The 27997-nt window shown below is 32.4% G+C and overlaps 6 protein-coding genes across 6 annotated transcripts; 3 read left to right on the top strand and 3 right to left on the bottom strand.

Annotated features, from left to right (window-relative positions):
• Window positions 1-9: 9 nt before the first annotated feature.
• Window positions 10-19415, top strand: Tsp_00850 (hypothetical protein). The gene is made up of 54 exons (XM_003376626.1): window positions 10-294; window positions 1167-1259; window positions 1315-1389; window positions 2850-2942; window positions 3056-3090; window positions 3354-3433; window positions 3765-3907; window positions 4908-5070; window positions 5158-5342; window positions 5408-5725; window positions 5924-6031; window positions 6103-6332; window positions 6401-6495; window positions 6557-6659; window positions 6712-6830; window positions 6917-6977; window positions 7036-7537; window positions 7604-8125; window positions 8430-8680; window positions 8747-8888; window positions 8939-9022; window positions 9393-9557; window positions 9619-9746; window positions 9870-10080; window positions 10137-10306; window positions 10377-10539; window positions 10597-10686; window positions 10716-10907; window positions 11516-11656; window positions 11787-11863; window positions 11942-12076; window positions 12840-12989; window positions 13054-13230; window positions 13282-13377; window positions 13443-13653; window positions 13783-13875; window positions 14042-14171; window positions 14231-14337; window positions 14577-14687; window positions 15030-15209; window positions 15282-15490; window positions 15583-15721; window positions 15929-16039; window positions 16101-16307; window positions 16365-16389; window positions 16630-16738; window positions 16849-17023; window positions 17096-17234; window positions 17301-17485; window positions 18172-18288; window positions 18646-18751; window positions 18819-18865; window positions 19150-19294; window positions 19342-19415. Exons 1-54 carry the CDS (start codon window positions 10-12, stop codon window positions 19413-19415), a joined length of 8202 nt encoding a protein of 2733 aa, XP_003376674.1.
• Window positions 19416-20051: 636 nt separating this feature from the next.
• Tsp_00851 (conserved hypothetical protein) lies at window positions 20052-20577 on the bottom strand. The gene is made up of 2 exons (XM_003376625.1): window positions 20409-20577; window positions 20052-20350 (listed from the first exon to the last, which is right to left on the bottom strand). Exons 1-2 carry the CDS (start codon window positions 20575-20577, stop codon window positions 20052-20054), a joined length of 468 nt encoding a protein of 155 aa, XP_003376673.1.
• A 722-nt stretch (window positions 20578-21299) lies between these two features.
• Window positions 21300-23558, top strand: Tsp_00852 (DNA-dependent protein kinase catalytic subunit). The gene is made up of 8 exons (XM_003376624.1): window positions 21300-21511; window positions 21593-21682; window positions 21752-21922; window positions 21981-22182; window positions 22260-22448; window positions 22524-22669; window positions 22918-23102; window positions 23497-23558. Exons 1-8 carry the CDS (start codon window positions 21300-21302, stop codon window positions 23556-23558), a joined length of 1257 nt encoding a protein of 418 aa, XP_003376672.1.
• A 681-nt stretch (window positions 23559-24239) lies between these two features.
• Tsp_00853 (DNA topoisomerase 2-alpha) lies at window positions 24240-24759 on the bottom strand. Its single transcript, XM_003376623.1, has 2 exons — window positions 24597-24759; window positions 24240-24535 (listed from the first exon to the last, which is right to left on the bottom strand). Exons 1-2 carry the CDS (start codon window positions 24757-24759, stop codon window positions 24240-24242), a joined length of 459 nt encoding a protein of 152 aa, XP_003376671.1.
• Window positions 24760-24881: 122 nt separating this feature from the next.
• Tsp_00854 (conserved hypothetical protein) lies at window positions 24882-25777 on the top strand. The gene is made up of 2 exons (XM_003376622.1): window positions 24882-25061; window positions 25568-25777. The coding sequence occupies exons 1-2, from the start codon at window positions 24882-24884 to the stop codon at window positions 25775-25777; spliced, it is 390 nt and encodes a 129-aa protein (XP_003376670.1).
• A 1024-nt stretch (window positions 25778-26801) lies between these two features.
• Tsp_00855 (conserved hypothetical protein) lies at window positions 26802-27500 on the bottom strand. Its single transcript, XM_003376621.1, has 3 exons — window positions 27357-27500; window positions 27011-27208; window positions 26802-26828 (listed from the first exon to the last, which is right to left on the bottom strand). Exons 1-3 carry the CDS (start codon window positions 27498-27500, stop codon window positions 26802-26804), a joined length of 369 nt encoding a protein of 122 aa, XP_003376669.1.
• Between the last annotated feature and the right edge of the window lie 497 nt (window positions 27501-27997).

The raw sequence follows: 27997 nt of genomic DNA, 5'->3' as shown, positions 1-27997 counted from the left end.
TGTGCTTTTATGGCATACAGCACCGTAGATCAAATTCGTGATGCTCTGAACAGCTTGAAAGATTTTATAGAAGGAGCCGATTCGGATCAAGCTGAAGATTGTGTTCAGCAGATTTTTGAGCACTTTCGAAAGCTCAATGGTTCTGAGCGAAACTTTGGTTCGAACTCGATAATCACTTTTTGGCAAAATATAATTCTCAAGAATTGTTTTACAGGTTTCTGCTTTAACAGCTTACTTTCTAATGATAGTAACTCTTTGTTATCGATTTTATCCAGTTCAATTGGCAAAACGGCGGTATGTGTTTGGATTGTGTCGTTATTGTTTTGAAGGCAGTATAATTTTTGTTCATTCGTTCAAATTCGTATACATTAGTTTTACTTGCATCGTTTTATTAAATCTAACATTGAATTTAAATGAGAAAAATTTGTTTATAAAATTTGAGACCATCCAAAAGTTGAAGAATTCATTGCATGTTATATATGAGCAGATAAAATTTTTTTATTTTAGTCGCTAAAATAATTTCTAACTCTTGAGGGTAAAAATGTTTTATTGTTTTTGAATATAATTTTGTTCATCAGATGAAATACATCTTAAATTCTGTTCTGAGTGTAATTTTGAATGCAACTTTTTCCATTTTGAAAATTAATTCTGGACATGAATTGTATTATTGGTAATTAATAGTTATTATAATTTATCATTATTTCATTTTCTCTCTTTTAGAGTAGAGTATACGTATAAATGGATTTTCTTTTGAAAGTATTTATTAAAATTTGTATATGTAAAGTGATTCAATTTAATGCTAAACTTCAATATAGATATGTTTTATTTCAATTTGAAACAGTATTCTGTGTGGAAATCAGTTTGTGAAGATAGTTGATTTTTCTCTGAAATTTATTAATTTTGTTGTAGTATTTGCATCGTAATTCTGATGTTCACGTTCATATTTCTAACCTAAAGCAACATTATCATTGTTAAATGAATATTATATAATTGTTTGAAATGTAAATTTAAATTTCAACTTTTATTTTTTTGATATTATCAATTGCTGAATTATACAAATGTATAAAAATGTATGCATATTTTTGTTGATTTACTTTTATTTCTTGTGCATATTTTTTCGTAGTTTAGTAATATATTTGTAAATGCATATATTTTTTTGTTACCAGTTTGCTCAAACAATTGGCTATGGCATCGATATTATTCGTTTGGCCATTGCGAAAACGACATCTCTATCACCGAGCCATAGAAAAGCCATCATGGTATTGTTTTATTTTATTTTTTGCATCTTTTTCATAGGTGGTTTTGCTGTTTTAGCGTTTTACATTGCGACTGTTGAAGCTAGATTATTTGAAAGGAAGAAGAGAACATGTACTGTATCTTGTGCATGAGGTTGGTTTTTTTACAAGTTGTTTGCTTCGAATTAACTGATTGCTTGTTTGATTATTTAAAAATCATTGTTTTGCATTTTTGTTTCGTCAGCATGATCAGAATTGAATAATTTCATTTGCGCATTGAATTTTAGTGCATCAAATATTCGTCAGTATTATCAACCGAAGGCGGAGAATTGAATTTTTGCTATGATGAATTGTTGCATTGCTGTTTAGTTTTGATTGATTCTTTGAAAAAGTTACAAAGCGGAGGTCTGCCATTGTTGTTGTATATTAATGGAATCTTAATGTGAACTTTTCTTTTTGTTTCAGTGAAAAAAGGTTTATTCATAATTATTGGAACACTTTGCCAAGAAATTCCAGAGAAATTGATCACAGCAGATCACAATTATGCCTTGTTGTTTGCAAATATTATGTCTGAAGAACTTAAAAATCAAGTTCAACTCTTCAATATTTGTTTAATTTTTATTTACATACATATATATATGAATATGAATTTTTTTTCAGATGTGCTCTTCGATCTATTCTCCATCATACAGTGTCATAGAGGGTTGCTTTTTGGGACTGAACGATTTGCTAGCGCATTTTTCAAATCGTATTGCAAATACATATATATTTTTTTTTCTTTTTTAACTTCTAATTACAGATTAAATTTTTATTTATTGTGTTTTTGTAGTTTTCGATGGCGCTTGCCGGATGAGTTGTTCAGAACTGTTCTGTTTGATCAAAAAAGCTTGCAATCCGAAAAATGATGTTCATCGTTTGGGACATTTGAAAGGTACCAAAATAAATTAAAAAAAAACCAAATGCTTACCGAATGTTGCCTTTTTGTTTTTCTGTTTCATTGAAGCTGCTCTTGGTTTGTTCATTTCGCATGTTCAATTGTTTCGCCATCATTTCTTGGACGAATACAGCGTAAGATTTTATCACTTGAACATCAATTTCACTTTTGTTTTGTTCGAATATTTGTTGTTGATATGCAAAATTGAAATTAGCTTTTGAATGAATGCTTTTCACATTGGGCAAAGCATTCCGACAGAGAGATCAAAACGTACAGTTTGAACGCTGAAGATTTGCTAATTCGAGAAGTAAGAGATACTTTTATTTTGTTTATTTTGCATTTGATTTAACAAGTTGCAATTTTATTTAGTTGGCGACGGAATTGATAACCAAAGTGGATTCGGATCCAAATCATGTTCGGTCTGTTTATAAAGTGAGATGAAGTATATTTATTTATTTTTCAATGTGCAGATATGCACGATAATAATTAATCTTTTTGTTCTTCTATTTTTGAACATTAAGATGAGATATACAAAAATTTGTACTGTATTCTGTATCAAAAAACATCTTGATTTGGATAAATAGCAAAATTGTTTTTCTCGTTATATTCTAAATAAAATTGTGCTTTTTGTAGTGGTTTCTGAGTAATTCAGATATTGATAATTATTGCTTTAATTATAGTATTTTTGCAATCAATTTGATGAAGTATTTTCCAATACTTCGGGTATTCGTGAAATTTCTATGATTTCGAAAAGTTATGGTCGACTGTTTCAAGTGAGCAATATTTTACTTGATAAGTTACAGTTTATAAAATTGTTCTGTTTAATATATTAAAAATTTTGTGCGAATATATATTCTTTTTTCTCTTTTTGAATTCAAAGTTTTAGCATCTTTTTTTATCCATTCAAATCAGTTATGGCAAGTGAGTTTAATGTGAGAAAATGAAGTTGTTCACTTAGAAAAATTGAATAGCCATTTTTTTAAAAATATTCCTTTGATTTTTTAAAATAATTTTTGCTTTTATGTGTTCTGTGTTTTTCAGATTGGAAAAGCTTTGTACGGCGAGGAAGAAGTTTGCAAGATACTTCGAAAATTGTTGCAACGATTCGAATATCTCTCAACCACGTACGAATATTTTGAATATTTTTTTGATTGTGTACTTTGTTCATTTTTGAGTTTTTTCAGATCGTCTGATGCGCAACAACAAAAAGTATATCACATCACTAACATTTTAGAAACAGCTTCCAGGGGTTTGATATGCTTGAGTAAGGTAAATTTCAAATGCAAATTTTGTAAAATGAAAGCACACGAGAAGAAAGCTGTGGTGGCGGATGTGAATTGCATTTGTAATGTTGTTCCGTTTAGATTGCTGACGATGTTTGGCAGTTGATGGAGCGGTTCCATGTGACGCTTTTTCACAATTTTCCACTGATGGAAAAGCGTTTCTATCACCGTTGTAAAGTGATAAATTTTGCAACATTTGCCGCAGCTTACGGGCACAATTATCAATACATCCAGTCAATTGGTATTCTATTATAAAATTATGAAAATATATGTTCATTTTCTTTATTGATTATACATTTATGTAAATTTTAGTTTTTCAATCATTGATTCGTGTCATTGCTTCTCTGCCCAGTGTTGGAAAAGAGTCGATAGTTTTGCCGAAAGATGAGAACGCATTTTATTTGGCAGATTATTTGCCATTTTGGAAAATGTTGCTCGACTCTGAATTTGTCGATGTACGTAATAATAATAATAATAGATGTTTAAAATTTTTTAAATTGACAAAAAATATGAAAATGTTGCTTTTTTTAGCTTTCAGAATTTGGTTTTGATAGAAGTATGCAAGTGAATATTCGGCGTACATTTTTCGATTGTTTCATGAAAAGTTTTTTGGAAATTGTTCGACTTTTGTCATTCGAAACAAAAGCATTTCAAGATGTCGAAGTGAATAAATCTTTTTCCAGTTAAATAAATTAAATTATTTAAAAAATTTTGTCGTTTAGGAATACACATTTCGATTTAGCAATCCAATTTTGCATGTCATTCCAACAAAACAGGCTGATTATGATTTATTTTATAATTTAGTCGAATTGTGCAGGTATGAAATTGTATATTCTTAAGATTCAAAACCATCATCATGCACGATTGTGATTTATGTTGTTTCAATTTTGCATTTTACCGTTAGATCAGTTATTATGAAGGGATCTCACGTTCTGTTTGAACCTTGGCTCCAACCGATGCTCACCATGCTGCTGGAATTGTCATCAAGGTATGTTCATCTTTAGTAAACTTTTCTTTTGTAAAGTAAACTTGTTGTATAATTTAAAATTATATTTTTACTTAGATATCCAATGGTCAGTGGATTTTACAAACTTTTGGCCCTTTGGGTAACAATGGCGGAAAAGTTGAATTATTTCAATTCCACAAAGCAAGACGACAAAACTGAGAATTGCAGTTCTCACTACAAGTTACTTTTGTCAGATTTTATTGACCATGTAATGATTTATAGATTTATTTTAATATTTGAAATTATAATTTGCCCTTTTGAAAAGGTACTCGTGGAGAGTTGCAGATTTCAAGGTGAACTTTTGGTGAGCTGTTTGCGTTTTCTGCTTGCTTTGCCGACTTGCATTGTGGTCGAGAAGCTCGAATCGATCAAAGAAGCAATTAAAGTTTCTGATTAGCGTTTTGCAATATATCTCAGTGATGAAATTATATTGCTTGTTGTAATTTCAGAGTAGCCTGAAGTTGGGTTTGAATTATTTGCCGATCGCATGCGTTTGTTTGGACGCACTTGAAAAGTGGTCGGCAGAATTTCCAGAAGATGAACCACAGTTGGATTCATTTTATACCGATCTGTTGCCAATATTCGACGATTATCTACGCTGCACTTCAGTTGGTGAGAATTTGGGATTTGGAGATTTTTTTTTCTTTGTAATTTTTATTTTTTAAAATGTTCATCTCATCTTAATAATTTGCAATTCAGACGAAACGTTGGTTTCGAACAACGGCTTCAATTATAATGGGGAAAAGTCGACATTGTTCAACAGAAAGCGAAACAGTGGAAATGTTTTCGACAAAGGCGACGACAATGACAGTGAAGAAGAAATTCCCAATCCGCAGACCGTACTGCGACGTATTGCTTCATTTGTCGGTTCACTGGGCTGCTATGTAAATTTCAGCTCAAATTTAGCAGTGGTGATTGGTGATTATTTGTTTCTTTTTTTATTTTGAAGATGAATCGCTTTTTGATCAACAGCGCCGACGCTGGATCGCTTCTACGTTGGGGGCAGGGCAGTCATCTTGAATTCATATGTCCATTTCCGGATATGAAATTCGAAATTGCTTTGGGTATGCGACTAGTGATTTATGATTATTATTCCCTTTTTTTTTCATTGTCCCCAAATTTAGATACACTTCTACCTCGACTTTGCGATTTGGCATTGTCAGCTGGTGATCGACCGCTCAAAGTAGCCGCCTGTGAAGCGTTGCATGCTTGTGTGCTTTTTTTGCTCGGCAATGAATCGTTCAGAACTGTGAAAGTGAAAGATCGGGTGTGATTTCGATTTGCCTTATTCATATTTCACTTATTTCACTTTCACTTTTTTACCTGCTTCAGGAATCCATAAGCAAAGCTTACAGTCATATATTTCCAGTATTGTTGAAACTTTCTTGCGATGTGGACGAAGTCAGTGAAAATCTTTCACGCATAATACTTATTCCCCTTTCCCCATTTTAATTATCGAATTTAGGTTCCAAAGCAAATGTTTTCGACGTTGTTTGTACAAATTTTGCATTTGTTTTCCGGAACAGATTTTGCGGACAAAATTGTCACTTCTTGTTTACTTGACACGTTGATGGTATGTATTCATTTTTGCATTTTGTTGTTTCATTATTAATAACTCGAATATCAGTGTATTTTGTTGTTAAGGATGGCTTGTGCTGCTTTTGGAATTCGTCGCTGCGTGATCAATCTGCATATTACATCAGTGAATATTGTAGATGGTCCATGCGCAGAGTGGACAACGCTGGTCAAAATATGCACGGCGAGAGTAAAGTCGAACTGCTCGTTCAAACGATCATCACTTTTGCCGTCCACTCTTCGGCTGTGAAGCGTGCCGGTGCAGCCGTAGCGTTCAACAATTTGTATAAAATTATTCGGTAACCAATTCCATGATTATTTCTACTTCACTTGTAATAATTTTTGACATTTGAATTGATTTTTTAAGTGAGAAAAGATGGCTCGTTGATATTTACATATTAGAGATGTTTTTCACTTTCATGAAATCGTTGTATTTGGCTGAGAATGACGACGAATTATATGGTGAATCTTTTCGTTATTTTCATGAATCATATATATTGCAATTTTATTGTGCACTTTGAAGGTACGGTGGATGAATGTAAGCAGGCAATCAAGCATATTAGGCGAATAATTTTGTACAATTTGAATATGCTTCGAATTCACAACGAGCGAAGAAGAACACCGAAGTAAATGTTGATTTAATTTTTTCCAAAAAAATTGTATTTTTCAAATTTTCAGTGAATGGTCGCAGTCGACTATACACTGCTGTTGTGACTGGCTGTTGAATACAATGACTTGGTCGAATTATCAGTTTCGTTCAGAATGCTTCGTCTCTTACCAGGAGCTGACGAACGCGGGTTTAGGTTATTTATTTAATTTTTTTTTTGAATATTGAAGTGTAAGTTTTTTTCCTTGTATAATGCTGTTTTTCTATTTGTTGCAGAAATTGAAAAGTTACACTTCCTGAGACACATCGGAACAAGCATATTTGGACTTATAGATCAGTAAAATTATTTTCATTTTTCCTCGAAAGAAATCAGACTTGAAACATGTCTATTTCAGCTTCGAACGAAGTCACAGGTCTGTACTTGGCTCGTTCAGCATTTGCAATCTCCAGGACAGAGTTGCCACGGGTACGTCGATTTACGCTTTGGTACTTTGGTTGGAGACGTATGAAGCTATGATAGATGGTTACGTTTGGGCTTTGAATACGAATCGCATATCAATGGAAGATTGGAACGATTACTTGCTTAGTAAAAATAAAAAGTCCATTTCAATCAGTTTTCAATTCCATTTGAACACTTTTAGACGAACATCCTCGAATGAAGAGTCTACTGTTTCCATGCAGCATGGATTTGGTGAACAGTATTGTAATTGGGCGAAATTTTCCCAATATTTCAAAAACGCAAAGAAATCGATTGAACAAGTGAAAAATTTATTATTAATTGTTGTATTAATTAATACCCAAAAGTATCTATTTCACAGGACGAGGTGCAAATGTTTTGTAGCGTTGTGTAAGTTGATAGCGGCATTGGTCAATTGTCCGAATTTGAATAATTTTCAAGTACGTAATAATAATAATATTATTACAGTTAATTTTTTGACGGCTTAGATTGAATTGAATTTGTAGGGATTTTTGAAATTGTTGCTCTACCCGAACACTTGGAATGCATTTTTGAAAGTTGCGTGCGATCCCAAATCGTTGGGGTTTCGGTTGTATTCGAAACAACTTTTCGAATGCATCTCCCAAGACGTTCGATTATTGTTCTTGGCGTTGAAGGATAATACTTTTCTTGTTCAACAAGTTTCCACCAGTATGAAAGAATATTTAACCCAGTACAATGTTTTTTTTCTACATTGTTCATTAATTATCAATATCATAATGGTGTTGTTTATCAGATTCTATCCGTGGCCAGATGTTAAATCAGTTGTCACATGTGACTCACATCTTGCAATTGAGCAGCAACAATTGTTGAACGTTTATGGCATGTTAGTGGAAGTGGGCCTGCAATGTGTAGTTGAATTGCCGGGAGCAGAATTTCTGTGGACCACAGTAGCTGATGTTTATTTCAGCAAGCGTATCGGGTTGCCTCCATCCAAGCTGGGCATGGTCAAGCAGATTTTTCGTGTTGCAGCGTTGACAGGATCAGCGGTAAAGTGGACAGCGTGAATTAAACAGCTAACTAACTGTTAATTGAAAAAAAACTAATGAACAATTCCTTTCAATAGTTTAATTTTTTTTCCAAAGCAATATATTAATTAATAGTTTTTTTCCAAATTTCCATCTACATTATATCATGCTTAATAATGATAATAATAAATTTCATAGTGTAATTTTTCGAATTGAGATTCATCTCTATACGTAGACTTTTATTAATTAACTGATGCTGTTGTTTTTGGGTATTTAAATTGTATAGGCAATAGTTTTCAATGAAATAATAATGTTGTTTCTCCAGGTTGACGTTTTAATAAAACTGCTAATGAATGCTGAATCTGTTCGACTGGCCGAATGCTCAACTTTGTGCAGCACCAAAGGCGAGTTGTTGATTGCCAACTTTAGCGAAGAGATTGCACTTCTATTGTGCACCAATGCAGAATTATTTTTGAAGCATCTCAAAGAAGCTTCTCGTTGCCAGCCGGATGTAGTTGGTCGAGCATTGCTTCACACGGTCACTGTTGTAGTGCACAGCAGTGATCTACGGAAAAAGTATTTCTTGAAATATTGTTGAACAAAATTCCAAATATATCTGTTTTGTTTGATTTGATTTTTCAGGCATGGTCGAGATTTGGCATTGCAAGTTTTGCAAATTTTCGGCCAAGAACTGCTTTACTGGGCGGATGTTGCTGTTTCTAATGAGACGTTGAAATTGCTTTGGCTGAAATTGATAATGAAACTGATTTTAATTGACTCTAAGGTAGGGATTTTCTGTTTCTTATGGACGGATTGTTTGATCTCGATTTTTAGATAACCGAATGGGAAGAATTTGCACCAATGGCATCGGCTTATTTTATGATGCTCAATGATCAATCGCTTACGTTGGATTTTAAAGTAAGAAATTTGAAAATTATTTTCTACAAATGGAAATTTAAATAATTTGTTTTAATATATTACAAATTTTTTTTGTTATTCTTGATGAATTATTATATTTATCAGTAAATGAATTTCTTTAAAAATTTATATTTTTTTAGTGGAACTGACTTTTATGAAATTATTCATAAAATTGTTTATAGAATTTATCATTTTCACATTTCACTATAATGAAAGTATTGAAATGAAATATTGAAAATCATGTTTTTGAAAATAAAGTTTGAAGAGAAAACATTAATTTTCCTATTAAACTGTATTTTTTGTAATTTTATGTTTCTTAAAAATTAATTTTAAAACTGTAAATTAAGTTTAATTAGATTCTATCTTTTAGAATAATATGCTCAGTTTGTTGGCTGGCTTTTGTACGTTTGATAAGCATGCATCTGAGTTGGGCAAAAGTTTGAAATTGTTCATGGTGAATAATTTCCCACTGAAAAGTGACGAATTTGCAAAAGGAACAGCAAAGTACGATCAGTACGTGGCAGCGTGTCAGAAGGTAAAACAGGCCAATAGGATTGTATTAATTTTTTTTTAATATTTGCAAAAACATTTTAAAGATATTATTCGCATTTGGTTGCACTGGATCTCCAGTAATCTTGGAATTGCTTCTCAGCATGATCTGTCGTGAACAGTCTCACCCAATAGCATCAGATCTGAAGCATCAATTGCAAAAGTTTTCATCCAGGTAAGCAGTAGAGTGTGAGAAATTGACAGTTTTTGTTTTACGTTTCAGTGCTTATAGAATTTTGAGAATTTTGTAAATTATTTCAACTTTTATGTTAAAAAAGTATATTCTCTATTTTTTCAGGGCAAGTCGTGTAGTTTTGGAGAATATCTTAGTATTGTTAGATGAAATGTTTTTTAATCCGTCAAGTTGCGTTTGCGCATCTTTGAGATTGGCATTGTTGAATGAATTCTTTATACCGTTTCTACATTCCTTGAATAGTGATTTATTACTTTCTTGGACGTGTAGAAGAATTCAAACACTGGTGTCGTGCTTGACAGAAAGCTCGATTTCAGTATGCTAGTATTTATTTTTTTTGTGATAAATATCTCAGGTAATTTTCTTTTACAGGAAATTAAAACAGATTATGAAGAGCAAGTTATCACTAAAATTGGTTGTTACAAAATTTTTGAAATAATTTACAAGGTGTTGGATTTGGAATTTTTGAAAACTGAAGTGAACAGCTCATACTTGGGTTCTGATGGTCAAATGAAAAATGAACTCATCAAAAAGCTAGCCAGGTCGATTATTTATTTATTAATTGAAGGCCGCAACATTGATTAATTATTTGTTAATTTGGTTGGGTTTCAGTTGTGCAGTTGGAGCAAAGAAAGAATTTTGCAGAGATTCAAAATTGGGCTCAATTCAGAGGTACTTTTTTGAATACCGTTGTGCAGCACAAAATTGTATTATAGCTTTGGTTAAAAAAACCCAGTCCCATCTCAAACATTATGAAGGTTTCGTATTTAATGACGTATGCATAATTATATATATACATTTGATATTGTTTGAATTTAAATTATGTATTTAGTGTTGGGAATCTATAATTGATAATGAAGTGAAGTATGAATTTGATCGAGAAATTCAAGAAGAAGAAGTATTTTTGTCTGTCTGTTATTCTGTTAGAGGAAATTATTTTTTGAAATTCAGCAATCCGCGGGAAAAATGTATTATTCGAGGGAAGAGAAACCGCCAAGCGCTGAATCCGAAAATCAGGTTGAATTGTCCGTTTTGTTGGACAGCAGTCTTTCAGCTATGGCAACTCAGTTCGATTTGACCGAATCACTGGAAGCGAGCATCCATTGTGCTGAAAAGGAAACAGTATCTGCGAATGATAAAGATGTAAAAAACTACGATAATATTTATTAAAAAGTATTATTATTTTTTCTGGATGCCTATTTGTATTATAGGTATTGAGATTTTATTCAAAAACAAAATTGGATTTCTTAGATCAGCATCCATGCATGCAGTCGATGGTAGATGTTATCAACTACATGGATCAGATGGGCCTGATACCAAATGCAGCGGTATTTTATTTTTGAATTTTCAGTTTTAAATAATTTAACATTTTTGCTTGAAGATGGCAAATTGTTTGTTATTTCAGTTTAATTTTGTAACAGTCTATATTTTTTCTATGTGGTTGGTAACATTTCGAGAAATTCTTCAACCACAATATCGCAATACGTAATACATTGCGTGTTGCATTGCTTAATGAATAAAACTTAATTTTGCATAACTGTAATAAATATAAATATAGAACGCTTTTAATGTTGCTCAATTTAGGATACGCCACTTCCAGCATGGATGGCATCTATGCGAGACTTTTTAAACTTCGGTTCTATCAACGTTCGCTTGTTCATAGCAAGAATTATAGTCCAATGTTTTCATGTATATTCTGCGTCGAGTTGTGATTTTGCGTGTTTTTGTTATAATAGTGTTGCTTTTTATAGGTATTTCGTCCATTTTATTTGGAATGGATTTCTCCAATTATAAAATTAATAGTGATGGACGAATTTGGTTCAAATATTTTGCATTATTTCCGAGTAGATCTTATTGTTGTATTATTCGAATGGACTGCGCATCTCAAAAAGGTAACTTTTTTGTTGACGAGAAAATTATTTTAATTATATTTGGGAAATTTCTTTTTTTTCCATTTACTTGCAAAAGGATGAAGCTATTCCGAAAGATTCGTTGAATGATCTTTTGAAATTTTGCGTTCAGCATTGTTGTTCAAAAAGTGGAAAAGTTTTCAAACGAAACCTGCGCATCATTGAAACGATGCTTGTTCTTTGGAAACCGTTCGTCACTTTGGATCCATCGTACTGTTTATTTATTTAACTGTGATTTACTTAACTTTTTAATTGTAAAAATTTCAGGTGGATTTTGGAAAAAATCTGCTTTCCATTACACGACGAGATGGAAAACTTATGCGGCATTAGCATTTTGTGCTTATGCTTGAATACTGTGCCTGAAACATTTTCCTTCCTCACTGACCCTAATCATGAATCCGGGTGGGTTTTATTTATTTATTTATTTATTTATTTATTTATTTTGCTTACTAGTGGTTTGTTTTTATGAGGGACAGATTTTTGGCGCTCATTAACCGAAACTACTGTTTCTAGATTGTATTTGTTTCTCTGCATAGCAGATAGGGGTGTGGATTGTTTCCTCTTTTTGACGGTCATTAAATTTATGAAACTTGAAACGATTACTACAGCTTTTTATATTCATTAGATAAATAATTAATTACTGATCTACTGAGGAACATGAGGACTGATAGTTTTTTTTAATGGAAATGTATTAATGAATGCTTTATCAGAGCAAATCAGCAAACGCGGCCAAAATTTTGTTCCGAAATGTATAATATTGATAGTTAATGTTGTTGCTAGTTTTTCTTTTATTTTTATTTAAGCATTTTTTCTCATCTGATTGGTCTTTTATCATTAAAAAAAGTCAAAGTATACAAACTTGCAGCCTTTGTATGCGGATTGTCTTTGAAAGTGTTGAGTGAAGTAAATATAAAATTTGGAAATTATTTTTTCAAATAATCATAATAATTTTTATTTGCCAATTAGTTGCAGACAGACTGCGAGTGGCTTTTGAAAAGCATGAAAGTAGTTATGAGCAGAATGACTGGAACCGTGGTGGGAAGAAGCAAATGCCTGTTGTGCCTTCATGAAATATTGCTCAATTATCCGGAATTTGCCTTGCAGTAAATTGTATTTTTTTTTCTTGTTCATTTATTTTAAATTTTTACCTCATATTTATTTTAAGGTTTTTCAACGATTTGCTCGATTGGTTTCCGAGTGTGCAGGGTGATCTTAAAACGGCTTGCCTAGAAGGCTTTCTTGCTGTTTCAAAGTACAAAGGGGATTTGTTCGAAGAATTGAAGAGTAGAGGATTTTTGAAAATTTTTTCTCTCCGGTATATTTTACATTTCATATGACTTTATTGAATTCTGTTTTTTTTCTCGAACTAAATTTTACAGGCATGAACGGGATCAAATGCTTGGAATGTACATTGTGAAAAATATACACGCCAATTTGTCAGTGGAAAACGTCAGTGATTTGGTTTCATCATTTTCTTCTGCGGTAGTTGGTAATTTCTCACCTTCGTGTCGTCGAGCGTTTGCTGAGATGTGTTGCTCTCTATATACGAAGCTTAGGTATTGTTCTTGAATGACCAAATATGAAAATTATTTATTTCATACTTTCAGCTCTTTGAATGACAGTAGTGAAAATTCCAAAACAGCTTTGGCAACGACAAAAATGCACTTGCTCACAATGCTGTCTGATTCGAACAAATCAATCCGGTATACCAAAAAATTCTTTGCATTGTTTTTTGTGCACAGAAACAATTATCCATTGATATTTTAAGACAGCTTGTTTACAACTTTTGGTGTGATGAGAGTCGTTTGGAAATTTCCACATCAGCACGGTTGTTGAACTGTTTATCGCAGCTGTACACTTGTGCTACTGAAAGCACATTTTTATCACATGCCTCTTATGTAATGCTAGAGTTGACTTGTCATAGTCCTGATTACACTCGTCCGATCTATGATCATCCTCTTGAAGATTGTACATTTGAGGTTGATATTTATGTTTTAAATTTTCCTAACATATCTAAAAATATACACTACTAGCACATAATAGAAAAATGTTATTCATTTTGATTCGCAAGTTGATTCATTTGAAATTTTATTATTGCTGTGTTCTAGAATTTGCCCATATCTACACATTGGCAAAGCCGTTACGCCAGCTTGGAAGTGCCAGCGTATATGCAAACTGATACGCACAGCGTTCAACAAGCGGTTAGTCAATTCATATCGAGAAAAAGAAAAATACCCTACGGACGGACATTTTCGACAGAATCAACTGCTTCGTCCAGCTTCACTCCTACCGCAGTCACTGGTTCTGCTAATTGCTAATGATGTTCTACAAAAAGGACTCTTATTTCGCTAATTTGTAGATTTGAAGAAAAATGTTTCTGCGGATACTTTTGAACTTGATTTCGATGAATCAGATTCCAGTGATAATTTGACTGTAATTTTGGATAAAATCTTGCAAGATATAAAAAAACCGAAATCTTCAAGTGTAAAAAAAGTTGGTAAGAAATGCTTGCACAACATTGGAACACTTATAGGTGATTGTTTGTTATTTATTTAGACGATTTGGATGGAGATTTGCAGTTTTTGAAAAATCGCATACTGAAAGATACGGAAGAGAAAGCGTTCTTTGTGAATTTGGACAGAAAACGCCAGAAAGTGATCGAGGTTGTTTGCTTTCATGTTCAGTTAATGTTAAATTTTTTTTTCTACAATTAAATGAATGGAATTTATTATATTATTATTCGTATTACTAATAGTATACTAGAATAGACTAACTAGAATTGAATAGTATATATAGGATAGTTGTTTTGGGAAAATGCTCAATAAGAAGCAAAAATATACTTGCTAATTTATTCTAATCATCAAAACTTCCGCTGCATTAGTTAATTATGTGTATTTTTTAGCGTTTGAAGCAGCAAAGTTTGGATTTGCGTGGCAAGTATAGAAGTGGTGATTTTCCAGATATTCAAATTCCCTATTCAGCTGTCATCATCACTTTGCAAGCTGTAGCTGAGGTGTGAATGGAATTTTTTTATTTGTCAATTATTTAATTTTTCAAAATTTAACTTTGTATGTTTAAATTATTTCTTTATGTTTAGTGAAAGCTTCGTTTTTTGGATATTGTTGAAACACATTGGTGTGTTAATTAAAGGGAGACAAAATTTTAAACGAACAATATTTATTGCAATTGCAGAGTTGAGGCTGTAGTTTAGATGTAAAGTAAAATTATAATAAATCACGGGTGGGGGGGGGGTAGTTTTCCTGTTTTTCCTTTAATAGCTTTTATCGAATTGCTCGTTGCACACATACATGAGATGAAAAAGTTGGATATTGTTGTTTGAATGTGGACTTTTTAGCTTGACAAAGTATTCGCTGGACAACTGTTCGAATCTTTGATGTACGGAGTGGTGGCACATGTGATTGAGAGTTGCGGTTTTGAAGTGACGGAAAAATATTTTAACTCAATTAACGATGGTGTGCGTGAAATTTTCCGTTCAATGGTCACCTTTCACCGTCCACTTGTATCTTGCCTTATGGTAACAGCTTAACAAGCTTCGTTGTCTGTGGATTATTTTGGGTGGACTTTTTAAAAATTACATTTTTTTTAGAATTTTTTGTACAATTTTATTGAATATGTGGATTTTGAACCGACCGATATTGCGAACGTAGCAATCGGGAGTGGCCAACCGGACTGTGGAATTGTACTTTTGGAACGAAGAATTGAAGTCGCCGTCGAAGACACTACCGCTTCAACGTCCCATGAGTGGCGTCCGAAACATGTGAACGAAATCGATCAACTTTGGGTTGAGCTTGCCAGGTTATTTTTCAATCGACTGTCCAATTGGAACCCTTCAACTGTTGTATAAAGGTTGTTAATTGAATGTAAAATTTTTGAATTTTATCCCGCAGGCTTTACAAGCAGTGTGGTGAATTGGAAAATTTGAGAGCTGTTTTTACGAAACATTTGTTAACTGCAGAAGAAACAAAGTTGGCTTTGGAAATGGAAGCTGCTGGTGATTTTGAAGGCGCCGCGGCAATTTACGGAGAAGTGGAACTGTTCCACATGTTTTGATGTTATGTAAATAATTTTTCTTCATGCTTGTAGACATTTAACAACAAGCAGAGAAAATCCGGTGGCATTGTCGAGAAAGCTGAAGCGAATCTGTTGTACGAAGCTCGAATTCGTGTATGACAAAATTGACCATTTTTACCATTGGAACAGTTTTGTGAATTGCAAATCGTAATTGGTTTTTAGTGCTTGGAAATGTTGAACGATTGGAAAGGTTTGGAAGCGTGGTCGACCACGTTTGGTTCCACTGGGCAAACTACTAAGTTGGATCAAATTTGGGAAACCGACTATCTTATTGTATAAATTCGAAAAGTGGCTTTGTTTCAAATTTTGCGTGTAATTTTTTTTTCATTTGCAGAATATGCATTTGCCAGTTTTTCTTCGATCTAAATTGAAAATTGCTTTGACATCCGATTCAGTAGCTCTGGAAGAATTGTCTACTTTTGTCGAACAGAATCAATCTGTACCGAAAAATAGGGAAATTCTCGAAGTGCGAACTATAACAACGGCAGTGCATTTTATTCAATACAAAAACGTTTTGTATTTAGAATCGACATTCAGGATTGTTAGTATTGCTGAACATTTTACGTGAAAATTTCACGAAATCCCAGTACTTTCTCAGTCTTTCAATGGATTCATTTCTGAAAGTGAGTTGTTATTTTTTTTCTTCATATTTTATTTGAATGATAATATTAATTTTATTTTGATTTGTTAGTGTTATCCAACACTTCGAGTTTGTGATGTAACTGCTCGTTTGAAGCTTGTACAAGATTTGTTGCCCGTATCTGAAACGGCAAAATTTTTGCATTTGTTGCATGCATCAGGTTTCAGTTGTGAATTTTGACAGAAAAAAACGGATTCAATGCATTTTTGTTGAAAATTTTTAGACGAGTTTAAGCTGGAAAATGTTGTCAAATTGTGTCGATTTTGGTTGCGCTATGGACTGGATGTTGAAACTACATTAACTACTACAGCCGATGATGTTGTGTTGAACAGGTGAATAAGATTTCTACGTTCAAAACAACGCATTATTTCCTGTGACTTTGCTGTTGTGTGACCGAAATATTTGAAAACGAGATTATACAATGTTATTTATCTGTTTTTAGAAAAACATTTCTCGAAATATTCGGTAAACGTCTTGTGGATTCGGGAATTTCAGTTTCCAATGTACGACAGTCGTTGCTTCCGTTCAGACTTCAGTTTGGTTATCAATATTTAAAATGCGCAGTCCGACAGAATAATCATGGAGTTGTTTTTTCTTTGTTGAGCTCAATTAAAAAAGTTTCATAATTTTTGTTTTTTTCTGTAATTTCAAATTGAATATGATAAGTTGAAATTTGTGATTTTTTTTAGCTGCTTCAACGATTGCAAGACAAGCATCTGCTTTTGGAAGCATCGAACTACGAGACGTGGGCGTTGTTGCAGCTGGCCAATTGTGCCAATGCAGTGAAAAGCCGATCCGCTTATTTGATGCAGGCGTTGAATTTGTTTGGTGATTTTTGAAATGAATTGATATTTTTTGCATGCGGTTTAGAAAGAGAAAATTGTTCCATTTTAGATTTGAAGAAAATTACTGATCCTGAACTGAATACAACGGAAGGTTCGTCTGCTGATCAGTTTGCGCTAATTGGTATGCTGTTTGACAATGTTGCCGAGACTGTGGTTGCGAGCTCAGAAAATACATTGGCAGAATTTTGTCTGTCACGTTTGATTTCCAATACTGATACTGCTGATATCAGTGAGGTAAGTATTTGACGAAAGGTGGAAGTTTTTTTTTCAAAAAAAAAACCTAAACTAAATTTAATAATAATATATTTATTCTCTTAGCTTGTAACATTGTGCTATGATCAGGCTTTTCGTTATTTGAAATTGTCCTGTCAATATTCTTCACAGTTGAATATTGAAAGCCCTAAACTTACTGAGCCGTTGATGGAATTGTCGAGCTTTTGTGATCGTATTCTGCGAAAAAATGGCCATAGTATGCTTGAATTGTTTGACTTTTATTTAATAATTAACTTTATATTATTTTGATTTTAGCATCACTTGTAAATTCAGAATGCGCCTGTGTAATGGTTCGCAGTATTTTGATGAGTATGAAAAATGGTTCGCACTTAGCTCGTCAACTATTTCCTCGTCTTTTGAGCGTGATGGAAAAATATCCCGAAAGTGAATTAGAGTTTCAAGCAGAGGTAGAAATTCTATTTACTGTGATTGATTGATTGTTCTGGTAGAGGCAGAAAGCTGAACTAGTTTGAATAAGTATCGTTTTTTTTTGATAGGTTTAGGTGTATATTATTATTACATGTTGAAGGCATCAAACTTTGGAGAAATAATCAATCATGCGCACACATATTCATTTATTTCTAATATTCAAAATTAAATTTCTATTTATTAATTTAAAAAAAAATATTGAATTTCTGAATTTTAAGATAGATTCTGTACCATCTTGGATGTTTCTTTCTTGGCTGAATCAAATGCTGTCTGCATTGAAAAGAAGTAACAAGTTTTATTCAATATTAGAAAGAATAGCGGATGATTATCCTCAAGTAAGACGAGATAACAATTAATATATTTACCTATGGGCGGAAAGTTTTTTACATCCATTTAGGCACTGATTTATCCACTTTTGATGCTAAAATCTGCCACGGGAGATGCGGGCGAAACTGACTTTTACAGGTTTGTGAAACAGATATATATATATATATCAACAGAGAATAGAAATGAAGCAGTCTACTTTTTGTGCAGATTGCAATTAAAGCTCAGGAAGACGAAAATTGTGAAAGATTTCATCGATGCTTTAAGTCTTCTTTCACATCCAGACATGGTTTTCAAAGCAAGTTTTTAAAGAATTTGTAAAAAGTGTTTTTTTCGATTCGATTGTAACAGTACGTTCATTATTGCAGCATGTTATTGATGAACTGGAAAGCATCATTATGAATATAAGCAACAAGAGCAATGAAGCTAGGAGAGAGACGATGGTGAAACTGTATTCCTTTGTAACATTTGCTGGTATTGTTGTTGTATTTTTTTCTTATTTGGAAAATTTATTCCCAACGTACTTATTATTATATTGCAGATATCAGAAGAGAGTTTGTGGGTTCATTTTGGAAATGCTTCTTTCAAGTATGCATTGAAAAATATATAATGTTTAAAATAATTTTTTAATGCTGATTAATACTTTTAAGAAATTTCTCCCGAAAATACAGGAAATTTTTTGTGTCGATATATGTGCATTTGATAATAAATCGGCCGAGGTATACAGATTCAAGGCAGTTTTTTTATTCATTGTTTTTATACTTTTGCACTTCTCTTTCGTTTTCATTTACACGCATCTTACAATTTGAATTTGAAAAAAGTATTCATGTGCATAAATGATGCTTTTACAGTTGTTGTTAATCTGATTTTAGAATTATCTACGTATGTGTTCGTCAATTCTTAGCGAGTTGCGCACATTTTACATTCCAGAATGCTGCCCGAATAATTTGAATGAATATTCTCCTTGGTTGACTGCTTACCGTCCACATCCGTTGGATGTTTTTCTAGAAATACCCGGTAATTTTCAGTTTGAAAACTTTTCATTTTAAATTAATATATTTCAGCATTATTACATTTATCATTGTTGAATCTTTGTTATTGCCAGTTTCTCATAGGTAGCAGTTTTTTGTTGCAGTGATAAAATCAAAAGTTAGAAGAACAGCAGGCTGACTTTTCGATGACAACATTTATTACTATTATTTTGGAATAATTTTAAAACTTGATAATAATTTATTATTATTTTTATTATTTGCAAAACAGAATAATAGTAATTGCAACTTGTAATAGAATGCATAAATTCATTTTTGAATTCAAGAAAAGTGAATTGAACTGATCGTCTAATTATTCTATTTTTAGAAATGTTTTCAATTGTTATATTTTACTCAAACTCGAAAATTATATTTTGAAATTACTGTTTTTATATAAAGCGCAAGCAAAGTTTGCTTAAAGAGTATAAATACACTTAAAATAATATTTTCATTTCAAATATTTACTTTGGTCTCGAATGACAACTGTTTCCATACATTTGGTGGAAGTGCTAATATTGAAGACAGTTTTGTGAAATTTTTTAAAATAAATAATATCATTGATCACTGCAGGTCAATACAGCGGTGACCGACGCCCGTTTCCAGAGAGGCACGTGCACATTATTGGTTTTGCATCAGATGTAAGTACAATTTTTTTAACAATAATGAAAACAATTCACTATCTAGCATACTAGAGAATTTTTTAAAAGCAAAAAATTATGCACTACTGTTGTTGTTGTTGGTTTTTTTTATTTTGGCTTTCCAGTTGACGTGCCCAATTCTGAACAGTGGGGTAAATCATATTTGTGTTTCACATCTTCTTTGCTTTCTTCGCTGAGATTGATCACTCCATTGACGACGTAATCACCGGATTTTACCGCTTCCTTGGGAATAGTGACTGTTCGCCGACGGCTTTCTCCTTTGCAACTGTGATAAATACGAAGTTTCGGGTCGATAGTTTTGCCAAACGGATCAGAAGCACAGCCGTGAAGTTGAAACACTCCCGTTTTACTTGCATAGCATTCGTCCATCCAATCGTCCGAAAATCCTATAAAACAACAAATATAAGCAATAAAATAATACAAAGGCAATTGATTCTTTTCCACCTATATCTTCATCCACAAGCTGAATGAAAATTGGTGTTTCAGCTGGCTGTGATCCGCATGTTACTTTTCCACGTACTGTCAAGCATTGTGGTTTTCCATGTGCAATAGATAAAATTTCCATTAGTACAATTGTGCAGAGTGCGAGTTTCAAAGCACCGGCTGTCAGCATTTTCTCTCTCTCTCTCTCTTTACGCTGAGACTGGGGGGAAAAGTGCTTGCTCTTAGCGTTTCGTTGTCACTTTCACTGCTTGCTGTTGTTGTTGTTGTTGTTGAAGTAATTTTTCACAGCTTGCGTGCATTTGCTCAGCGTTAACTAATGGGTTTGAATTTTTCAAAAAAAAAATCCTTTTTCACTCTACATTTCAGAACTTCAAATTCAAATTCTTGTGGAACACTTTTAGATCCGATCCGATCAGATCAGATAAATTATTTCCTCTCTTCCATCCTGATCTGTTTGTTCTTTTTTTTTGGTCTGTGACTTTCAACGCTCGCAGTGAAAAATGCATTGGGATTTTGAATTGAAGACTTTGATCGCGTGCAGACAATTTATTTTAGTTCTAACAAACAACTTGTGCATCAATGAATAACAACGAATGAAGAAGAATGTTTGACAAAATATGCAATTTATAATATAGTGCAGTTGAATTTGATACATAAAATTATGAAATGAAATGCATTTTTGAGGGGTCGACAGACGACAACAGAAGAGATTTTTTGCAAAAATATGAAAAAAGTTCCATGAATTATTCATTTAGATTATATTTGAAAAAAATATCTACAATATTTATAAATTATTTTTTGATTGTTTGTTTTTTCAAAGAGATTTTATTTTGTATTTTGTATTTTGTTTAAAATTTTAAAAAGATGAAAATTTTTTCACAGGTTGAAATAATGCGATCGTTGAAAAAGCCCAAAAAGATCTGCATACAGGGGGATGATGGTCGTGATTATAAATATCTGGTAAAAGCTGGTGAAGATTTGAGACAAGATGAACGAGTGCAACAGTTGTTTGATTTGATGAATGGAATTCTACAAAAGCAGCATCAATGTTCTCGTCTCAAGGCTCGTATTCGCACTTACCGAATTGTTCCTCTGAGCATAAAGTGAAATTTGTCTTTGTGCTTGTTTCGTGTGTTTTATTATTATAATTATTATTTTTCTTTTGCTTCTATTATTCTGTTAAGACTTGGCTTGATTGAATTTTTGCCCAACGTGGTACCGTTACAACAGTTCTTCATGGGCGAATCGTTAAGAAAAGAATATCAAACGATAGCGTTCGTTGAAATAATAATGCTTTCGGAAATTATTCGTTTTTTTTTAAATAAATTTCATCAATTTTTCAGTATGGATATGTTCACAGAAGGTCCAGGAAAAATTTTGCTGAAAGCTGCCGGCGAGGCAAGTTCTCCTCTGAATCATATGACTTATTGGCGTTCATTTCAAAATATTTCTCCCGAAACAGCGGCACGTCGTTTCAGTGAAGTGCTAAAGAAAATCCCGGATCATTTGTTGAGGTAATAATTTGGTGAAATTGATCAAAATTCAAAAAAAATTTTTTTTTTTACCAAACAGAGATCAATTGTTGAACTGCTGTGTTAGTCCGGATGTTTTTTGCTTTTTGCGTCAAAAATTTACCGTCAGTTTGGCCATCATGAGCATAGCGAATTATTTGCTTGAAATCGGCGATCGCCATTTGGGCAATATTGTTCTCGACACTAAAACTGGTGAAGTGATTGGAATTGATTTTGGCTACGCTTTTGGAGCATCGTTACAAGTGAGCAGTTTTTATTATTTGCTGGTGATGAATTTTTCGCTTATAAAACAAAAAATTATTTTCCAACTTGTTTCAAGTATTTGCCCATACCAGAGCTGATGCCGTTTCGTCTGACCAAACAATTTGTCGGTGTAGTAGAACCCGTTGGAATGCACGGCCTGTTGGAATCGACCATGAAATATTGTTTGAAAGCTTTTCGTGATAGCAGTTATATTTTGTTGAACACAATGGATACATTCATCAAAGAACCATCTTTGAATTGGATTGTAATTTAATGCTGTTTGAAATTAATTACTATAAAAAATAACTTGTTACTTTGAAAATTGTCAATGTTATTCCAGGTGGAAGTCCGCAGGCAAATTGGTGAAGGTAGACCTTTGTGGAACGACGAAGCAAATTTGCGCGATTTATTCAAATGGTATCCGGAGGAGAAAATTTCCGCAGCGGCGAGAAAGCTTCGCGGTGATAATCCAGTGATCATAATGCAGTACGTTGGTTGCTCTTTTTCTGATTTTGAAAACAGGGGATAATTTTAAAAATTGTTCTTTTTCAAAAATTTCAGTTTAATTTGAAAATAAAATTTCAAATGCATATAAATCTGTAGGCAGTGTGAAGGTAGGTAATTTTTACTTTCATTGGTTTCTTGTAATTCCGCTTGTAATTTATGATAATTTCTAGATAAAGGAATGTTCTCAATATTTTTTTGTTTTGTTTTGTTCATATTTCGACTTTTAGAGATGAATTGACGAATTCTCGGCAACATCTGTCTTCATTTCCATTGCATCAGATTATCAACTGCATTTATGGGAAAAAGGATTTTTCAGCTCTCACCGAAGAAGATCAATCAGCTCCTCGTGGTTATCCACTTCAAGCGTTGACTGTTGAACAGCAGACGTCTTGTTTAATTGGTGAGCAGTTCAGTATAATTTTGTTTTTTTTTTTTGTTTTTAAAATATTTTCAATGCGATCGATGCACATGATCAAAAAATGTCAGCTGCAACACAATGATCATGAGAACCTAATTTTTACATTTGACTTGTTTTTCGGTGTAAATAGTCATTCAGGACCACGAAGAAATCCAAGTGTCATTTAACTTCAATTTTGACCTAGAACAAACAGTTGTTTAATCAAATTAATCAAACTTCGACAAACTTGATGCTTTACTTTGATTTTTTGCTGTCAATTAAAAAAATTTTTTCTTTAAATCAGCTCAAGGAAATCAAGCTTCGTTTGATTAATTGACGTGTTCAATGTTATTTTATCTAAGCTAAACGTATTTTTATTTATTTATTTATTTGTAATAATATTTTTTAGAAATGGCTACTGATCCTATAATCTTATCCAGAACATGGTTTGGATGGGAAGCTTGGATATGATGATCAACTTTATCTTGTTTGTCAATTGAAAAACGAATTGTACTTGTAAAATTAATTACGTTTATGAAGACGTATTTGAACTGATTTTTACTTGTTTTCTTCATTCGTGAAAAGCCAATTTTTTGCCTATTATATATGTATATATATATTGCAATATTTGTTTGCAACAATTGATAAAACTGCCACGTTTGAACAATTTTTAACGTTTTAACATTTTTTGTTTAAAATTATTGCATTTGCTGTTTGGGCATTATATTTACGTGTATTGAAAGATTCTATTAACATATTAACACGGGAAAGCTATTCGCTGTATACTTTTTTTAAATTAAGTTTCCATGTTGCTTTTCTGTGAGAATTGTTTTATTATGAAAAAAAATTTCAATAAAACTGAATAGATTGCATTGCAGTTTAATTGTTGAATAGCAAGCAGCTAATGCTATTTAAGTTATTATTATTTGTTATTCTATAATTATCAATTAGACAACTGCTTGCCTGCAGAGCACATGACGGAAGCATGACGAAGCGTGATGTTTTTTATTATGCTTTTAACACTTGATATAATACTTAAATAAATATAAGTACTGAAAATATATGTATATTTAACTTTATTTTTATGTAATGTGTAAACAGACAATGTGAAAGATGACTAAATAAATAAATATGTAATGTGAATTATTACTATTACGGCTTTCCGGTGCTAGTTTGCAGTGATGAACATTGTGGTAGTTCATATTTGTGCTGTACATTGCGCTCTTCATCAATGTTAAGGTCGATTGTAGTGTTGAATCGATATTCACCAGCTCTGACAGATTCCTTTGGAACGACAACTGTTTTTCTGTATCCTTCGCCTTTGCACATGTGATAAATGCGTAACATTGGATCGATAGTGGTTCCGAATGGATCAGAGGCGCAACCGTGCAAATTAAAATGCCCACTCTTGCTTGCATAGCCATCGTCCATCCAGTCGTCAGGACCACCTTTGAAATTTTTTTTTTAATCAACTGCTACAAATCCATTATCAAAATTCCAATAACATACCTGTATCCTCGTCGTAGAGCTTGATGAAGACGGGAATTTCAGGGGGTTGCGAGCCACACTTTACCTGCCCGTAGACAGACATGCATTGTTTGGCCGACTGGACAGTGGCCAACAGAAAGCATAAATAGCCGAAAATGGCTAAGTTCAAATTAACGATTGCCATTGATAAAAGAATTGTTCAAAAATTTAAATAAAATCGATCGGTTTGTCTGATGCTGTTGCTTTTCCAGTTGTGTCTGCGTACGTCGTCTATTTTCCAACGCGAATGTTGTCGAAAATGAAACGATGAGACTCGCTCAGTTAGTTGTCTGTTCAGCTATTAATTGTCGCTTTTGTTTATATGCGAAAATTGTGAATCACACACAATTTTGGCAGCATCTTGTGAAGAACAGCCGGCGGCATCACGTTCTTCACAACCAGTCTGGCAAGACAGAAAAAGCAATTCATGCATATTTTGTTCAACGCGTCTGTTGTCTGTCTCATTTATATTCTCTGGATGCTTGAATTTCCAAAAAAAAATTTTTTTTTTAACTAATTCATTATGATTTTAAATTTAATAATTGAATTTTTCTCATAAATTGAAATTTTCAACGAAAAAAAGAAAAATAATTTGCAATTCATTTTAAATCTTTAAAATTGTTTCTTCTCTTGAATAATTTTCCATTTTCCTGTAAAAAATTTACAATTCTAGTAGTAGTAATAATTTTTTGTGCATTTTCTAAATGAAAATATGTAATCAACTATTTGTTAATTTTATTCGTTAAATTCATCGAAGTTTAATTCAAATGTACTTAGTTAATTAACAGCAATATTTATTATCTTTCAGTATTTTTATTATCGCTGGGGAATAAAATAACAGGAACAATTGCAGTACCTTTGTATGTATAATTGCACTCGCTAAACTTTAAAATTTGTTATAAAAATGTGTTTGAAAAAATCTTACTTTGACGAATCATATTTAAGAATTTTAGCATTCTTATCTATATATTGTCAGTTATCAGCTTATTATACTAAATAAAATCAAATCGTGCATTAAAGTAAGCAACTATGAGCAAACAGTATGTGCATATAAGCTGCCTGTGTTGCACTGCATCAATGTTGATTGTGGATATCATCCATCCATGATAACTCAGTGCGTTAGCATTGTACACGCTGATTTCAATAATGCAGCGAGCAAATAGCTCTTGCTATTCATTATTTGTTGAGCTGTGAAATTGATGAAAACTTTTTCAACAAGTTGCCATATTACGACCTTAATAATAAAGGAGCCGGTAGTTATGCCATGGAATACCAAGTATTCTTATAGATGTGAAGCAAGACTTAATTAAAGATTCAAATTAACCTCCTTCTTCTTCTTCTTCCACATGATGAAGCAAGGCTAAATGTATGTGATAACATTACACGGGTATTGTAAACTTTACTTCATTTCAGTCAATTGTTTTGGCCATGGAATGACAGCTTAAATGAGAATTGAACTCCTACCTACCTGACAAAATATAAGCAATAAGTAAATAAAAGAGTATTAGATGATTTGTTATTTATTCATCAATTTATTTTCAAATAGCTTGATTATTTTTTTAATGATGACAACATCGCTACTATTTATGCAAATTTCGTTATAAGATTAATTAGTCAATAAAAATATAAATTTTTGATTTCCTTTAATCATAATTTATGCAGTACATTTACGCTATTCTGTTAAACATTTACCGATATTTTTAGTTAGTAGTACGATTAAAATTTCCAAAATTATCGTAACTTTACTGTTTAAAATAAATACAGTAGAACAATTTTGTAATGCAGGATACTTTGTTAACAAGCAAAAATTCAAAGTAATCAGTAAAACTTTGGTTACTACAGTTTCATTAAATGCCAATATTTATATATTTATGGCTTGATATATTTATATAGCACTCATATTCATTCAAGTTATACTTTGCTGACAAATATAAATTCTCAATGCATCAAAAATAATTTACTAAAAGCTGTTTTAATTAAAAACAAATTTAATATCAGCAAAAATAATGCAACAGTGGTACCGAAATATTCATCATCTGAAAGTGCAATTTAGTATTAAGCTATATTTTCAGTAAAATGTATTTTAATGATAAAAGTGATTTTTTTGGTAAAAAAAGGTTAGTAAAACATCCCATTTTGTATTTAAATCCCTGTGATGCTTAATACAAATTCATTTTTATATTAATGTTACTGAGACTTCGAGTACAGCTTTTTCTGAAATTCTAATACCAGAAATTATATACTTCAACATCATTTTAAACGTAAAGCATATTTAACATAAAACTGGAATTCAAGCATTTTTATTCAAATTCATCAACTGCATCAATATCATTCATGAACCATCTTCAAACAACTGCACGAGCAGTTATCAATTCTTCGTTTTCTTCATTGATTACCTTTGAAATCGCTATCTCTTTTTTAAAATGCTGCAAATCTTTTGAATTTTTTGGCTTAATGGTCCATTTTCCTTTCTTCATGCCACTTTTATTTTTCACTTTACGCTGTCGATGGCGATCTGATCTCGATTTTGCATTAGCTGGAAGGCTGATTTTCTGTTTAACTTTGTGTTGTACCATAGCAGAGCAAAAATACAGCTAAACAAAATGTCTAAACTAAACAGTGTTTCTATTTAAATAAGTGAAGACAACACACTTACTGTTCTGCTTAACGGAAGAAAAGAATGTAAACAGATGAGAAAATACAAAGTAAAGCAACAAGAGCGTGTAACCGAATGCCGATTACGCTCGCTTTGTAACAAACACCCCAAATACCACTTTTATCAGAAAAGAACCACTTTTTCAAGCGAGGTATACGACGAAAGTATGCACAAGTACACACCACTAATAAAATGACAACAAAAGCACCATCGTACGAATAAACATTCATTCCTTATCATTATACAGTAATTCAGAAAATTAAGTTTAAATATATAAAGCTATACTGTAATCCTATTATCCGATTACTGATTATCCGAACACATTTTGATCGGCTGGTTAAAATGCATTGTTTATGATGCATGCATTATTTATGATGTTTATTTATTAAACTGAATCAGAATTTTAATAATATTTTAACATTCTGCTGTTTGGTAATTTTTGTCCGGTATATCTACTACTAGAAAGGTTTTGAGTTTGCAGCAAAAACTAAGTAAAAAAAGTAAAAGCTTGCAGTCATGGGAAGAAGTAACTCTTCTTTGTTGCCCGAATGCTACATGTAGAGATCGTTCACAACTGTTGTTAGTTGGAGAATCAAAACGTCAATGAGCTATGATTGTGTGTGGACGTTGCCGATGGTTTATGATTTTCAGTCACAATCCTAGATAACAGGAGATGTTTTTTCCTGTTGTTATGATGAGATACTTATTACTTACGTTAAAGAATACT

The sequence above is a fragment of the Trichinella spiralis genome, assembly GCF_000181795.1.
Source record: "Trichinella spiralis strain ISS 195 chromosome Unknown Scfld4, whole genome shotgun sequence".
Classification (NCBI taxonomy): Eukaryota; Metazoa; Nematoda; class Enoplea; order Trichinellida; family Trichinellidae; genus Trichinella; species Trichinella spiralis.
Note: the sequence above shows the minus strand (reverse complement) of the source record. Positions and strands in the feature narration are given on the sequence as shown.